Source organism: Phasianus colchicus, chromosome 7 (assembly GCF_987193195.1).
Source record: "Phasianus colchicus chromosome 7, bPhaCol1.hap1.1, whole genome shotgun sequence".
Classification (NCBI taxonomy): Eukaryota; Metazoa; Chordata; class Aves; order Galliformes; family Phasianidae; genus Phasianus; species Phasianus colchicus.
This window is the reverse complement of record NC_143442.1, coordinates 36,103,523-36,120,972: the sequence shown is the minus strand read 5'-3', so window position 1 is coordinate 36,120,972 and position 17,450 is coordinate 36,103,523. Positions and strand designations below refer to the sequence as shown.

The window sequence follows — 17,450 nt, the reverse complement described above, 5'->3', positions numbered from 1 at the left end:
ATCAAATAGGAGTACCTGAAGTGATTTTAAGAGGTGTTTTTATAATCCTCTGTCACGGAGACCCAAAAAATCTCATAAACCATCCATCATAGAACTTTTGGCACTGCTGGGACCTGCTTCCTTAGCACCTTTTGTCCTTTATGTTTCCACTGGAACAACTCTTCTTTGTCGTTTCTCCTTTGCAGCAGCTTTCTTGTAGGTTGGAAACATTCTTATTGCACCTTCTCACCTCTTGCAGACCTGCTTTTCTTGGAAAGCTCTTTTTTTTTCTTTCCTGGCAGTGATTGTGTGTGCCTGTTGTTCACCAGGGAGTGGCTGCGGTTCACTTCAGGCATGGCATGCTGGCACTGCATGCTGGCACTGCCTGGACTATGAGTCTGTTGGTCTGAAGCAGGTCTGCGACTCATTGCCCTGCCATTGTGAAGGTCTGGAGTGAGTGGGCAAGGAGAAAATGGCACCAAGGGAAAGACACGGTGCAAAGGGAGACAACCTGTTGCTGTCCTGTGTGCCTGCTGGGTGAGAGCATCAGCAGAGGAGGTCAGTGCAGTTGGAGTTGGATGCAGGTACCCCTCTGGCCATCTCTCCCACCCAGCCTGTGTGCCTGTGGCATGAGTCAGGAGTGCTTCTCCTTTCCCGTGCTCTCACAAGCATGGGCAAAGCTGTGAGCACACCATGCACCTGCTGGCTCACTCCCACGTGCTGTGCCCTACCCACTGCAGTGGAAGGTGAGGAGCCCTGGCTGGGATAATATAGGCATGAAGAGCAGAGGAAGGAATGCCACCCGCTCGCTCGAGTTATCCCCAAGCAGTTACTGTGTCTCAGATTTGAAGCTGATGTCAAGGTGTGTTCAGGAGAGCCTTTTTTCTTTCCCACTAGCATCCATCTGCCATTTCTCAATTTCCAGGCATAAGCAGAGAACTTAGCTTGGGATGTTTTTTGTTGCTGGCTTTAAGCCTTTTAGGTACAAGGTATGGTTTTCTAATACTGAGTCTTGTGTCACTTGCCATCACTTGATACTTGTGTGCCATCAGGGTTCTGCCAGTGGCCTGAAAAATGTGTGTGTCCTTATTGTGAGCTGCCTTTAAAGGAAACAGAACTTCCTGCTTGGAAAAGAGGCAGGGTTGTATGCATCCTGGTTCCTCAGTGCCACAGGATGTGCAAAGTAGGTGTACGTAGAGGCTTCTGGAGATCAGAGCTACCCTTTGCTATAGCTTAGCTGTGCATGTGATTCCAGTGTAGCCATGGGAAGAACTCTAGCTAATAGGATTCTGGACCATCGTAATGGTGAGCTGAAATCTGGTGTTCCAGTCACTTGCATGCTCACGGTGACAGCTGCAATGTCATATAACCTTATGAGTAGGAAAAGTGCACTCTGGTAGCTGTGTGTTACTGCATTATGCTTTGAGAAGATACGGTTAAGTGCCTGACAACAATAAATAGTGGTGCTTTTGTACTGGGGGAGAGAGAAAGCTCAGGGAACTTAATAGGTGCCTGTAAATGCTTCCTGCTGAGCAGTGAATTAGTTCTGGCAAGCAAATGTGGTTTTGTGGTTACAGTCGTTGTTGTGGCAGGTGTCTTTGGGTGGTGCTTTTATTTAGTATGCCAAAGTATTTCTGAAGGTATAAAGCAGAGATGAACCTGGAGAAGCCATCTTTGGCAGCATTCGGTTTGCATTTATTTTCTGTTGTACAGCATTTCCTTTGGAAGCAGCTGTACCAAGAGCAAAGCATTGGTAAGAGCAGCAGCTTTTCTGTCTAGGTCACCAACTAAAATAAATTGTGCCTGGTAATTGTAAAGGACAATTCCCATTTGGCTGAGGTTCCTGAAGGAATAGATTAGCTGCAGGCTGGTTCACTTGCTTTGTTCCTGTGTCAAATTATATTTTACATATGCCTGGACAGACTTTATCTGCATTCTCCTACAGGCTTGTCAGGTCCAGAACATCTGCTGGTGTTTGGCAGGATGCTGACTCTCCTATTTCTGTAGGACATTTGTGTGGGGAGAAGGCATGGAAATGTTTATTCACCAGTAAATAAGTGGGTATTCCACAGGATGTGCTGATAAGGCTGAGCTGAGAAAGGTATTTAAACACTGCCTGCAAATAGTACTCTTCAATTCTTAGCTCAGTGTCCTCTTTGCTACTTGTCTGTGCGCTCTGCGCAGTGAAAGTGCATGACATCAGTACTGATCTCAGGCATGGCAGGAGGGTGGACTGTTCCTAAGGAGTGAAGAGTTGATAGCTGAAGGGCTGCTATCTGTTCTTTTTTGTTTAGTTAGCTATGGGCCTGAGACATAGCTGGTGCAAAGGTGCTCTACTCTAAATATACCAGGACTCTAAAATAAAACCATAATCGGCTTGCAGCTCTGGGCAAGCTTTTCCATCCTCAGTTATCCAAGATCTCCTGGAGTGGAAAGGATTGGAGGGGAGCGTGGGAGGGCCAGTGCTCACACGTCATGAAACAGCTTTCTTTGGACTAGCGAGGAAGCAAACAAAGGCTCTTCCTCCTCGTTTTCAGCCTGTTGAATGCCATGGGGTTTGTCAGCTTTGGTTTTCTTCTTCAGCTGGATGCTCCTGCTGCTTGTTTTTGTCAGAAAGCTGTCCCTGGTAGGTGCAGTTCGACATCTGCACTGTGCAAAGGGACGACTTAAATGCAACGTGAACCTCACCAGATTTGCCATTTGACTTTTTGTGTCTTACAGTGCAGAGCCACAGATCTCCAGAGTGCTTATGGTCACAGTGTGTCATTCCACAGGCTTCAGAATAAATATGAGATGCTTCTGCTTTTGTTTGCCCAGACAGTTGGAAAATACTTGACTTAATATTTGTGTAGGTGCAAGAATAGTTTGTTGTTGGCCCAGTAAATGGGCATTTATCCTTTTTTTCTCTTCATCTCTTACTGAATTCCTGCATTTCCTTACTGACTAGTCTGCAGCAGAATAGTTCACAGTGTCAGTATGTATTAGCAGTCTGATTTACTATTTTAAACTGTGAGGTAAGATCCTAAACTTTGCAATTTAGAGGAAAAAATGCTAGAGGGCAGTTAGTTTCACGTCACCTCGGGGCATATGTTTCATTTGTGCCTGTCAGGAAATGCAGTTTACCAGAGACTGACAACACAATTATTTGAATAACTCTCAAATTCAGAACTTGGTCATTGCCCGCTCTAAAGGACAGCAGATGTGTTTTTCCCCAGATGCACATAGGTGGCACTGTTGATCTGCAAATTAATAGCAGTATGCAGAAGGTGGCTTTCTAGCAGTTTCTCAGACACTTAAAATTTGGAATTTTTGGAAGTTGTGGCTCTGGGTGCTGTAGATTTTTGGGGGATCCTACAGTTTGCATTCTTTGTCACTAAGCTGTCCTACCAGCTGCTGCAGCAAACTTCCCCTGATTGCTCCAAGGTGGGATGCTGGGGGTACTGCCTGCTTCCAAACCATCTGTTTGTCCTAGTGCCCTTTAAAATGAGAGCTTTTGAAAGAAAAGTGCTATCTTCTCATAATCCTTGTGAGGGTTCATTTGTGAAAGCAAATGGAACAGGAAAGGTAATTAAATGAAGTTACTATAGCTTGTGGAATTTTGTAGCACCAGCAGTTTTACCTTGTTCGGGTATGAAGGCAAAAAGAGGCATTTAAGAGCAGGTTCCCAGGAGTGGCAAAGCCTCTCTTGGGAAGGTGAAACTTTGGGGAAGAACTGGAAAAGGAAGAAGCTGGAGCAGAAACAAGCTGGGGGCAAGGAGGGACAGGGCTATGTGTACATCATATACAAAAAAGAGGGAAAAGCTGTCAGAGAACTACTGAACAGCAAAACAGTTCTTTAATATTTGGTCAAACTCAAAACTGGTGTTGCTCTCTCCTTGGTAGGATCTGGACTAACCATATTTTTCTTTTCCTTGTTACTCCTCAGTGTTCAGGACAAAGATGGAGTGCTGGATCCTGTATCTATCCCTCGGTTCATTCCAGAAATCACAATTGGAGGTGCTGAATATGATAAAATCTATTACGAATTTCGATCGGTAAGTAACCCTGGAAAGGGAGCACTTGTCCAACAGCCAAACAACAGTCCCTGCAAAAGTGTGAGTGCATTCATCACTGTCCTGTGCACAGCCTGAGTGTTAATCTCACGTACACAGATGCACATTTCAAAGAGCAAGTTCTGGATTTTGCCTGGATCCCCACCTTTCTTGAAGTCTAGCTTCTACATAAGAGAAATAATGAAACAAATGGTTTGTTTCGTAAGCTGATTTTCCTTTTTGATCTTTAGATGTGGACTAAAGGATAAGTAGTTTTCCTTTGTCTTTGTTTCTCCTGCCCTGATTAGTCTCTGACCTCTGAAATCTAAAATAATCCTTTGAGTCAAACAAGAAAATTGGAAACCCATGGCGACTAAAGAAGGCTGCTTATAAAACCCTTGAGGAGGGGGTGTTTTTCTGAAGTGGGCTGAGGAGGTAGGAACATTGCATTGGATCTCAAAACTGTTGTTGCTTTAAATAGTTTGTTTCTGTAAGCGGGCACAAATCCAAAGCCTGTTGTGGCCCAGCACTCTCATACACCTCATGCAGGCTCCCACACAATGTTTTAATTAGCTGCTTGCCTTTCTGATTCTGCAGACAATGGCTTCCAATTGACTTAGCACTTTGTCTTATTGGTTATTGTTGTTCAGCTGGCATGGGGTCCTGCCCTACCACGCAGCATTCTCCGAAGGCCCAGGTGTTGTGAATTCTCATCAGAGAAATTGTGGCACTGATGGCAATTAAGTAATGATGATTGGACAAACAGAAGTTGCAGGTGATGGTTCATTTTCAAGTTGTGTTGAAATCTTCTGTGGTTGCTGGGTTTTTGTATATTTTCCTAGAAATCACAAAAGGAAAGGAATATCTGTATGAATTGTTTCTAACCATGCAAATCATGATTTGCACTTTGTCATTTTTCTGGTTGTGCTTGTATACAATCTCTTAATAGAATTAAAACTGTTCTGTGGGCTCATTTGGAAACTGAACTAGCAGCGTTTTCTTCTCGAATATTCATAGGGACTTCTGAAACAACTGTTAACAGAATTTGTTCCTCCTCAGTTAATTGTGCAGTGGAGAGGCTCTGTGTTCATGCTGTGCTGCCTCATTTGAGATGAATTCTTTCCACCTTGTAAGGGGGGTTAACCATAAGGGTTAAAGCAGCAAAAAGCTGCTTTAGCTACTGTGGTTCATCTGAGCTATCAGTTTTGTGCTTTTTAGTGTGACGTTTTGAATCCCAAACTTCAGGCTCAGTCTAAGAGTTTGTGAAGTCCTTCACTCCAAGAGATGTCTGTGTGTGTGCAGCATGTACTTCAGAATGGTCTAATGCATGCCTTGTTGCCAGCACGCAACATCCATCTGTGCTGATGGTGCCTTTCTTCCCGTAGATGATAGGCTTTTTTGGCTGAGATGTCACCTAGCAGAGGAGCTGGGAGTTGCTGAGGCTGCCTGACACACAGCTAGGACCTCAGAGCTGTGTGCTGGAAAGCAGGGGGGCTACTTAGGAAAGCTTTTTTTTTTCCTTCAGCTGTACAACAGCACGTTCCTCTTTGTGTTGGCATGAAACTGGGAACGTCCTGCCTCCTCAGATAGCTGCCTTCAGGGAAAAGTCACTTCCCTTGCAGCAGAGGGGTGCTTAGGAGTAGGTATGTGAATACCTGGGGAAGAAAGCTGGGATTTTGGATTGCTCTGCTCGATGCCAGTTAGTTGACAGCAGGAGCCTGAGCTTTTCATTGCAAAAAACATTGCCAAAATAAAATCTCCCATCTGCAGGCATGCTTTTAGGCCCTGATTCAGGGAAGCACTATGGAAAGTGATAATGTCATTTGGAGAAAGAGGAGTCATGTGTGATTCACAAAGCATTCTGTTAAATCCAGACAATACCGACTACTATTTTTTTTTTTTTTCTCTCTTCTGGATACTTAAACTCTTGTAAGCCCTCAGGCAGGGGGAATGTGCACAGTAGAAGAGATGTGGAGCATTCACCTAAGCTACTAGAAAGGCGAGCACAGAGCCAGCCCTGCATGCTGTTTAATGTTCTGAGAATCCAATTATTTGCGTTGAAACCTAAGAGCTGCATTTTTCCTGCAACTTTGCTTAGCAAACCAAGTTGTGAGTTTCTGCTTGCTTGCATTCAGAGGTAATACAGCACGACACCAAGCAGCACAGACAGGAGAAGCAGATGAACTGTAGACGCGAGTCTTGGCTACGAGTTTGCTGGGTCTGATGGGAGGGAATCTCAGCTCATAAAGCCTCGCCTTGCCCATGTCTGTGCACAGATGGTTGCATCTCTGCTACCACTCTTGCGTTTGAAGACAGATAAAGATTTTAGGCTCACGTGACTTGTAAATAGAGGCTTAATTATGGTGTAATTACAGAACTTGAACTTTTCCTTGTGGGAAATGCATGCTTTTAAAGTTAGAGTAATGATGTTTACCAGATAAACACAATGATTTGTGTAGGGGATTTTTCTTCCTCGGCAGTCCTGTAACTAGCTATACATCCCTGGTTGTACAAATAGGCAACTAACTGCTGTGCTTTTCAGAGCTGCATGCACACAGTTCATGCTGCCTAATAACAGTGGTTTTCAGGGATTTTCAAACTCCAGGCAGAAGCTGGGTTTTGTTCAAAATATTAATTAGTCACAAGCAACTGAGGAGGAGGAGGAAACGCTTCTCAGGGAATGAGAATTGAGTACATTTTCCTTTCCTCAAAATCGTGAGGTAACCGCATACAGCTCTGAACACCATAAGATTGCTTTTTATGTATATCCTCTTCATTTCTTCTGTAAATGTTCTCTTCATATGTGAGGAGGTGGCTTTCTGCCTCTTCCTCTTACTGTGGAGTCATCTGGCAGGGCTCAGGCGTTCTGTTCAGGCATTCATAAACTTCTAAAGATGCTTTTCTGGCACAGGAAAAGTAACCTTTTAGTCAGGGTATGTAGATCAGAGATAAGCATGTTCATTCTTAAGTGAAGCAACATTATTTTAGGAACTGTCAGACTAGTAAAGGCTTGAATGCTATGTTTTTTTTTATTTTTCCACAACTGCTGTATCTCTGCACTTTCTTCCAACCATGCACAGTCCCACAGATAGTGCTCCAAACTCCGTGTGCGCCGTGTGAAGCTGGAGCACAGAGGCAGATGTGTTTGCAGAGGAGACAAAACCAACTGATTCTGTTGAATGGAATCAGTGCACTTAAATAATGTACTTCTGTACTTCACGCTCCCAAATGGTGTTGGCAAGTCCTGCTTGAATCTCCTAGGGATGGTGAAAAGAGAATTTGTTTACGTGCGTGCTCTTTGCTGTCTACATAAAAGTGCAGCTGTCTGAGCTTCATATTCAGACTGTCACCTACGGTTTTACCTCTGAAAACGAAGCTGCAGAACTTGAAAATAATGGTTCCACTGCAGATTGTAGGGAAGTGATCAATATTTCTTTTACCCAAACTTTGTATTTGAAAAGACAATGAAATAAATTAATGAGGCTGCTGCTTATGGACAAGAGTTTGGAGTCGAGGGCTTGCTGGTGTTCACTTACATATTGGAGCGGAGAATTTTTTGCTATAACAGGAAAGTTAAGTATTTAATATCTGATCCTCTCATGTCATTATTTCTAATTAAAGGCATGTGTATTAGCCCGCTTGCTTCAACCCTGGTTTGTGCAGTCACTTTCCTCTATTTGTCCAGTGGCTTGCCCCGATGTTTTTAAAGAGTGATCTAAGAAATCCTGGAGGAGAACAGGGCTATTTTCAGCAGAATGCTATAAAACACAGCTTGCATCCAACACTCTAGGGTTTTTGTTGTGTTTTTTCCATCCTCTCTCCAGGGGGTAAGAACGTGCAGTGGGAGTATTGCATCCTCTTTCTAGCTTGCTGGGATTCTTTAAGTGCATGTGTGGGTGTGTATATTAAAGAAAATGAACAAATGCTTGGGCACATAAACTCTCTTACCACAAGACAGGTCCATGCACCTAGAAGTTCCTTTTGTAATAAAGCAAGTCTTTTATCAAAATGTTTTTTATCTTTTGTTAGCCAGAGCGATACAACTGGAAGAAAGTCAGGGACGTGTGCCTTACCCTTGGAGCAGGCAGTTTATGAAGAATTCTTTGAAGAATTTATTCCACACTCTTGAACTACCTTCAAAGATGCTTTCTATCACAATATGAGTTCCAGCTCCAGCAAGTGCATGTGCATAAGGCTTGCTTAGAACAGTGTTAGTCGTCATCTTTCCATCTGAGGCATCCTTTTGCTCCTGTACTGAATTGGTGAACCCTGTGCTCCTCTCTCTTTACCCACATACTGCTTTTCCCCACCATGCACTGCCTGTTTGCTGATCCTGGGGATCCCTGCAGCTTCCATCCGGTGATTTCTTGCCTTGATCATTCCTGTTCTCTTCCAAACCAAACTGTGCAACGTCCCTTTCTGTCATGAGATAAAATTTGTGCTCTCGCAGTGCTCACTGTGTGAGGAAAGCAGAGACAAAAGTATTGATTTTTCTTCAGCTATCCCATCCATCCCTTAACATCTCTCATTGTGTTTGTCTAGTCAGTGCAGCTCCATATTGTGTGAAAGCAGTGCAGTGAGCTTTACTGTGGAGATAACTCTTGTGGGGTGGTGCACACCTTGGCCTTTGGCCTCAGATTTTACACAGGCTTGTTGCAGCAATTAGTCACTTTACATATGCATACACACACACACACAATCTGCTCTGTGTAAATAAGTAGAACTTCATAGAAATTATGGTTTTGGTTCTGTTTTTTTTACAGGATCCTGTAGCTTTTCACAGTTTACTTAGGTAACAAGAGTTGGCTTCCATGGTAGTCTTGCCTTTGCAGAATTAAGGAGTTTAAGATATTCTATCTTTTTTTTTTTCTTTCTCCTTCTTTCTATGTTTGTAATTATATCAAAGATGGATGCCATGGTAACAATCTTCTGTTTTTCCTCTCCTGCCATTTTTTTTTTTCTTGTCTTGCCAAACTTTTTGTTTTTTTGGACTAAGGACTCCTGTTCCATTTCTTATTTTTATGGAGTTGTTTGACAGTTGTAATGCCCAGCCCTATCTGTATTTGGATTCAGGAGGGGATGAAAACAGGCACACAATAAATTAGGAAAAGCTCAATTTATTTTTGCTGCTTTATCTCTGCAAAAATATTTTTAGCCATTTCTAAAATAAGGGAAGATGTTGCCTAGCTAGATAGCTGTAGGACTACAGGAACCCGAGGAACTACTAAAAATGAAGGTTAATAAAGTTGTTTCTGAAGGTTTTTTGGGAAAGGGTGGGAATAGGCACATGATCTGCTTTTGTTTCCTTCTCACTGGTCCTCCTCTGTTCTTATCAACCTTAAATGTGCATGGGAAGTGTGAAAAGTTTGAATGGCCCCTCTGCTGCTTTGGAACTGCGTAGCTTCTCTTCCCTGCTTACCTTCAAAGATAGCATGGGTAATAGGCAGAGATAAACATCCCAAATATGGAGGGGAGGAGGACTTTGAGCCCCTTGGGACTGTCAGATCTCTGTTTGGTTTTGCTTTACATGCACTGGGTGCCTATCTAAATCAAAAAGGCAGTAACATCCCACTGTTATTAAAATAATCTCTTTTAAACTTGGCACTCTGACATTGAGTCCTGTGAAAGGAAACACTTTTTTGGGGAGCAGCACATCCTTACCCTCTGAAACCCTTCTGTCCCATAACATAATAGGAACACAGTCTCCAAGGTAAACCTCTATTAAGGCACTAAAAGCAAACAAACAAAAACAGCACATGAAAAAATAGCTGGGAAAAAAAAAGATATTTTGTTGAGGGAGGAATGGAGGAAGAAGTTTCAGCTGAACTGCTTCCATTCTTCTGCATCTCCTAGGGAACTTTGGAGTTTCGGCCACTTTCGGCCAGTTTCATCTTGGCTTCTTATACTGAATATCATGCTCTAAATCAGGAAATGGCTTTGGCATGTATGTACAGAAGGTGCTTGGCTCTGTTTCTCGATCTTCCTCCCATCCTTGCATTGCTCCAGCTCCTTGGGGTAACATCTCCATGGGTCTTAAAGCGTGAAGTTATGTGAATTTGAGTTGCTGAGCTGTTTGGGGACGGTGGGATTTGGTTGGGGGCAGGATTAGTATGCCATCTTCCTTTTCTCCTGATAGCACCTTTATAGTGAGAAGCACTCTAGGGGTTTTTAGTGTAGAAATGGTGATCAAAGAGCTGCTTTCACTCAGGGCCACAGAATCCCAGAATGGCTTGGGTTGGATGGGACCTTAAAGATCATCTAGTTCCAACCAGAGTTCTGTTGGCAGTCCTGTTGTAAGGAGCCTTTTGCATTGTGCCTGCCTGATTAAAAAAAATGAATCTACAGTTAGCTGAGTCTCTGTAACTTGAATTTAGTTGCTTTTTCCAACCATAGTGGACTCTGCACTATGCTGTGAGTAATTGCTGTTCTTAACATGCCCTTTCCTAAGGAAAAACAAAGTATTCTGCCAGTGTGGAGTACACGCAGTGTGGAGTACTGTTGCAAGTTGACACTGGAAAATGACTGCAGCAAAATATTTAGCCATGCCCTGTTGCTTATTTATTCTTGGCTGTCTTGCAAAAGCAAAGCTGGAGATATACATTAGATTGTTTACGGTGTTTGTAGTTGTTCAGATTGCAAGTCACAAATTCCTTTCTACAGATTGTATTCCTGCTGACACTCAGCTATGTAGTTTAAAGTGAAAATGCTTTGGCTTTAAAGAAATAAGCCATGTCTTCCTTATGGACACTTATCTTTTCATAGGATCTCTGGTGATTTCTCTGTTTTTGGTTGATGGTGGTTTTTTGTTTTTGTTTTGTTTTGTTTTGTTTTTGAGAGTTATGTGTTGGTTTTTGGTTGTTTATGAATGAATGAAGGGTAAGAACCACCGAACAATTTCACTAAATTGTGTCTGTTTTAACCTCAGTCCACTAAAGCTTTTGAGTGCTGTCTCACTCAGGCTATAGTGAATTGCTCACAGCACTAAGGAAAGGATGGTAAGAGCCAAGCTGTAGGCAAATGTCTGTCTTTTCCAGTCCTCTGGAAATCAAACTATACACCTCACGAATGCGTGTTTATGGGCAGAAGGGAGAAGAGTGGTGATTCTTTCTTGCTCCTGGAGTGTTGGAAAAGAAGACAGATTCTAAGCTTATGGATGTAGACCTTTTCAGGCTGTTAAAACTCTCCAGAGCTCTACCTGTACATGTCTGGTTTGAAATGATTTTATATGCTGTGGCTGCAGCATATAGCAAACAGCTGGCTAAAGCTGTTTGTTGCTACTCTGCAGCATATACCACTTTATAGGGCTTTTCATCATGTTTATAGCTTTGACAGGCACTTCTGTGGCAGAGTTCTTAATTTAACTGATGAGATGATCTTGTTTTCATCTTTTTACTGATGTTCTTTTAAAGTTGAGCAGTTTGATTCCTCTGAGCCGGCTCTACCTTTGCTGGGTAGAGCTTATTTCATTAGTTCCTTTCTTCATATAGTGGTTTTTATAGCATACTTCTTGAGCTAATCCCTGCTGCCAGCCCTAGGCTCTGCAGTGTATCACAGCAGACCAGAGCTTGAGTCTCAGTCTCCTGCATTTTCTTGCAGTGAAAAGATCTGTTATCCAGCAGTGTCTCTGCAGGAGCTGACATTCACCTCCTCAGGCTGTTGGGTCTCTCTGGAGGGACATCTGCTCCCAGGTAGTGGTAACTACATGGCTTTCCTTACTCTTTGCAGGAAAGATTGTTAGTGTCTGCATTCTGACACTTGGTATTGAGCAGACCTGTTGGTGTGCTCTATAGGTGAGCTGATGATGCCAGGAAAGGGTTGGGTGGGATTTGTCTGACCCTAAGCGCTGCTACTTTTACTTTCCTTGAAAATGTTTGGTAGAGGTCACGCATAATAAGATGCGCTACTGTTGCTGTTATTAACACGTTGATTAAGTTGTACTTTTTCTTTAGTCTTATTTAAGTTTTATTTGAAGGTAGAGAGCATGGAGCAGTCCTGTGAACGTGCCAGCCAGTGACAGTGATGTGGCATTCCTGCAAGTTCAACTGGGAAACTTACACTTAATTTCGAGTCATGGAAAATGAAAGTCTCTTCCAAATATTCACTTGTTCTTCCATTGAGAGACTGAATTTTTAGTGTATGTAGTGTCCTTCAGCAAGGGATCCATCTAGCCATCAGCTTTGTTTATTGGCACCTGTATCTTGTACTGGAAGTAGCAGTCAAATATTCAGCTCCTCTTTCTGTTCTCACAGCTACTGGTGAGTTTCATGGAGCTGTGTCCCATCTCCCTTCAGTCACCTCTTTTCCAGCCATCACCTTACTGGCAGCTTTGGTGCTGGCTGCTTGTTCCCATCCCTGCCCTTGTATTGGCTCAGCAGCCAGCAGGCTGGAAGCTTCAGCTGGCGCAAAGCTAAGGATCCAGGGTGGAGTCTCAGCCAATTGCTGGCCCCAAAAGGAGCACATCCTACAGCTTCCCTGCATCTCCACGTTTGCCTCCCACCACTTCTCTTTGCAGCTGTCGGGTATGCGTTTGGCCGAAGGAACTCATTGAGTCACTGAAAATAAGCCAGCCAAAAGGAGTGCATAGCTTCTCACTGGGTGAGGGAGATGACTGGGCTTGTGGAATGATACAGCAAGCTGCAGAGAGGGTTGGGGCTGCGCAGCAGGGAGGTGAGATGATGATGAGTACTATAGGATCTCTCCCTTCTCTTGATATTGAGCTGTCCATTCAGCCACTTTGTGCACGGTCACTGATGCTTTTCCTTTGTGTCAATACAGGCTCCTTGTTCATCGGAGCAAATGCTTCTTCTAGGAGGAAGCGGAGGCGAGGCAGAGCACCACAAGAACAGGAACAACTCCCATTGCAGTGGAGTTAGACCAGCCTTGTACCTAGTTGTGCAGCTTTACTATGGACAGTTCTGAAAGATGTGAGCTTTGAAGGGCTCTGCCTCAAAAGTCATCTCTGTTGCTTGCACCTAAGATAGATAGTGCACAGAACATAAACTCATGTGATTCTGCTTACTAAGTAAAATGAAATTTGTTTATGTGCTGTTTTCTGGCTGTTTGAAGGCCCCTTAACATACCCTGAAACTCAGCTGCTTTTGCCAAGGCCCACTGTGAATGATGGAGTATGGATGAATACTTATTATAAAAATTGCTTTGATGTTTTGCATGTCTTTAACCAAAGGCACATGTGGAATTTGTTTTGGACAATGAATTTGAATTCTGCTGGGATTGATACTGTGTTGTTTTAATAGGGGAGGTTTCCCCAGGAATGGAACTATAAAGACCTGTATGTTCCCAGAGAGCTCCTGTTGCTTTAATAATCTTGTTATCTGGGAATCTCTTAGGTATCAGAGGGCCAATTATGTGCTGCCCAGAGAGGACCAGGGAGAGATGTTTTTGTGCTAGAATTAATAGACACAGGCTGGTCACAGCAGGTCTTAGTGCCCTGCCTAACTCACAACTGTAAATTTGTAGGGCAGGGATAGTAATCATTTATTTCCATCTCACATCTCCTCTTTGCTCAGCAGGAGTAACTCTTAACAGGACAGCATGGTTTCTTCTGATGTTTAGACAAGACATTAAAGACAAGCTGGAATGAAATACCCTAGAAAAACTGATCAAGAATGACTTGTAATGGATTGTGACAGGGCAGGGTGGTGGATGTCTTATGAAGGAAGTAGAAGTCTTCAGTTAGCTTGATGCTCTGTAGAAAGAAATCTGTTCTGACCCTAATATAAATAAAGAAAAAAAAGATCCCTCCGCCTTCCTCAAAAGAGGCTTCAGCTTGGATGAAGTAGCTGTTATCATGGCCTGAGCATAGATTTCATCAAAACAGCTCTCTTAAGCAGGATACTTGCCCAGTTTCTTTGAAAGGACATGCCAAGGGTCCTGTGTGGAACCAGGTTTTGTGTGGAGCTGGGTGGACAATCTGTGCTTAATTAATTGTAAGGAGTGTGGCTGCTACATTATTTTGCTTATTATTTTGTTCATTTTTTATTATTATTCCTGCATCTCTTTGGTCTGTAGGATCACTCACTTTATAGTAATTGCCCAACATAAGGTATTGATCCTGTTGCTGGGCATTGTGATATCCTGAGGCTTAGTTTTATCTAGTTGGTACAGAGCCTGGTTCACGTTTATTCAGGCAGCAACCACTCTAAAATTTTGCCTTGCTTTAGCAAAGCGAGTTGCTAAGAGATGCTTTTGCTGACCTGCTGGTGCAGCCTGCGCTCTCCTAGCCTGCACGGAGCACGTGTGCTGTTTTGCTGTATTGGCAGGCTCTCTCTCACAGTCCTGCATGCTGTGTTAGTAATCTCTTAAAATGGCTGCTACCTAAACAGCCTCTTTCCTCAAATCTTTAAGGCTGAAGGTAGAATGGCTTGGCAGTTGAGTTTGTGATGCTGCCCTTGGATGGTCTGCAGGGCTGTGCCTATCCTCTTCCTGCCAAATCCCTGCCATGCTTTGACTGCAGGTGTGTCTGATAGCTGACCAGCTGAGCCTCCAGGGATGGACTGTGTTCTTAAGTCTCCCATGTCCTTCCACACCCAGAACTGCTGTTCCTCACCTCTAGGCCTGGATGCTACTCCTTGAACTCCTGCATGCCAAGAACCTGTATGGGCTACTGTCATAGAACCATGGAATATCCTGAATTGGAAGGGACCCACCAGGGTCACCCAGTCCAACCCCCAGCCCCACGCAGCACCTCCCAAACCCAACCCCTATGGCTGAGGTTGGTGTCCCAACACTCCTTGAGCTCTGGGTGCCCTGGGAGCTGCTCCGTGCCCAGCGCCCTCTGGGGCACAGCCTTCTCCTCACCCCCACATACCAGGCAGAGCAGAGTGGAACAATCCTTTCCCTTGGCTGGCTGGCAGCGCTAGGCCTAATGCATCTCCATTTAGACTTGTCCCTATTGCAGCTTGCTTTCCCTCCCTGGTGAGGATGCAGACCCTCCAGCTTTCCTAGCACATCTGATACCCCCTCCCAGTGCTCCAGCCCATTCAGCCTTTCCTTCTGCAACATGTTTCTTGGTTTACATGGCCTGAGCTCTTGCATAATGTGTCTCCAAAGACCTGTGAAACCATCCATAATTCCTGACGTGCCATCCAACAAGACGGCTGATTCTGAGGGTCCCCAGCCCAGTGCCATTGTTGTAGTTTAACCTGGCTGATGGCTCAGCACCACGCAGTCATTCACTCGCTCCCCCCTTCACAGTGGGATGGGGGAGGGAATCAGAGGAAAAAAAATTGTAGAAAAACTAGAACTCGTGGGTTGAGATGAAAACCTTTGACTAAGATAGAGAAAAGGAAAATGGTAATTATACAAATGTATCTAAAAAGTGATGCACAAGCAATTGCTCACCACCCCCAACCGATGCCCAGCTAGCCCCTGAGCAGCATAACAGAGAGGGATGAACTCCCACCCATTCAGAACTCCTTCTTCATGATGTCATATGGTATGGAATGTCCTTTTGGCCAGTTTTACGTCGGCTGTACTAACTTTGTTCCTTCCCAGCTTCATGGGCCCTTCAGTGCAAATGGCCTTGGCTCTGTACAGCACTGCTTAGCAGGCAACTGTGAATATCACTGTGTAATCAACGTTGCTTTTCTCCTAAAACCAAAATACAGCATCTTCCCAGGCACTCTGAAGGAAACAATTCCATCCCAGCTGAAACTAAGACTCTTTATTCCATGCCACTTATATCCAGCTTGGGTCCCACAGTTTCTACACGTTCTAACTAAATACCATCACCTATCTAATATGGCATCTTGTGTATAGCAGTGGGTAACACACTTCAGAGAAGAAGTAATGAGACTGCAGCATCAGTGTTTCCATGAGCTCTGGGTTGGGAATCAGTGACACAGAAGGGTCAGTCATGCTAACCAGCAAGTCTGCAGCAATCAGCTCCCAGAAACCTGAAGGGTCTGTGTGGAAGAGCTGCTGCTTGAAGGTCAGTGAGGTTCAGAGGTTGCAAGTGAAGGTTGTTGCTTTGGTCCCAGGGTACCTGTGAAATTTGGGTTGGTGGGGTGTTGAGAAATCTCAGTTTTTCCAGCACGTATGGTGTCTGGCTGTGCTGGTGGAGACAGGCAGAGATTGCATTCTGCTTTAGTGAAGTTAAGTTCAGTTCTTGAAGGCTAAATATGCAATTTCATTTGAATAGTTTAATTTAAATGTAGCAATTAACTCAGAATTTCATGCGTGAAACTTACGCATTTAATAGTGTGTGTCTATTTTGGCATGAGATTCTACTGACTTAGACCATTCTTCTACCGTGCACCAAGATTAGGGGGTCATCTCTAATTAAAATGAGGAATGGCATATGATAGTAGAAGTGGGTGAATCCAGATGGAATGTGCTTTTCTGTTGGTGAGGTATTGGCTTAGTTTATATGTAAATGTGTTTATATACGGTATTGAAATAGCATTTTCAGTGTGTATTCTCTATTTTTCTCTAAAGGAGTTAATTTTTCTACAAGCACCAGTCCTAATTTTGCAAAAAATGGCACGTTTCTTTTTGCAGATAACACCAGTCACTTTGTGGAGAATCTAAAAACTTTGGCAAACAGTAACAAAATGCCTGACTAAACTTTCTGTTTTCTCTAGCTTCCTGGTCGCAATTATAAGAAGGGCTACAACGCTGAAGTTGGTGACAAATGGATCTGGCTGAAATGAAATCTGCCTCGCTCGGGAGCCCTAACGGTGATCAACCACAGCACTTGAGTGGAGAAGAAGCTGAGTTCAGTGTGCCTGCTCTGCATCAATTCAGTGTAGCACAAAGGAAATGCTGGGTAAATCATCTTCCAGCTACAGCGTAAGAGAATAGACTCCTGGAAGGCAAATGCAAATCACCTCATTCTGGTTTGTTCTTCCCTGCTGAATTCAGGGTGCTTTCTCTTTGAATGCTTGATAGCCTATGTGTAATAGAAAAGCGTATTACAGGAGCAGACTTAAGATCAGTGCTGAACTTCTTCATCAAGACTGTGGCATGCTATTATACAGAATTATTGTTGTTTTCCTGAATGAAGAGAAATTAAACCTGTATCCTCCTGGTTCTCACAAAGTTAATTTCTTGCTCTGTCATGTGTGGTGTTTTATTTGCTTCATTAGAAGAGAGCACCTGCTTAAATAATACACTCACATCATGTTCTGAAAGCCTCTTACTAGGCATCAATATCAAAACAACAAAGCACAGGGAAAAGTTTTTGAGAGAAGGAAGAAAGTTTCTTGATGCGAATAGCAAAATATCTGTGCTCGAAAGTAAAACAAACAAAAACTGCAAATAATTGCCAGCAGTTGTTCTCATAGCTTCTTCCCTTGAATGGAAACCATAGATCAAAATGTTCGTGGGATATAAAAGACAGAAGTAATTATTATATTTGTAAGTCCCTGAAAATCCAAGTTCTTTCTTTTTTAAATAAATGATTCATTTGGTATTAGTTAG

At 43.4% G+C, this 17,450-nt stretch overlaps 1 protein-coding gene across 2 annotated transcripts in view; it reads left to right on the top strand.

Moving 5' to 3' along the window:
* The window catches only part of NDUFA10 (NADH:ubiquinone oxidoreductase subunit A10), a 39,453-nt gene extending 22,379 nt beyond the window's left edge, over nucleotides 1-17,074 (top strand). The window contains exons 9-11 of one of the 2 annotated variants that reach the window (XM_090144563.1): nucleotides 3,905-4,013; nucleotides 4,661-4,785; nucleotides 16,613-17,074. In XM_090144563.1, the coding sequence (XP_090000689.1) occupies nucleotides 3,905-4,013; nucleotides 4,661-4,744 (193 nt within the window). In that variant the 3' untranslated portion in view covers nucleotides 4,745-4,785; nucleotides 16,613-17,074. The remainder of the gene's footprint in view (nucleotides 1-3,904; nucleotides 4,014-4,660; nucleotides 4,786-16,612) is intronic. The other variant, XM_031604498.2, reaches the window with a different exon arrangement.
* The last annotated feature ends 376 nt before the right edge of the window (nucleotides 17,075-17,450 follow it).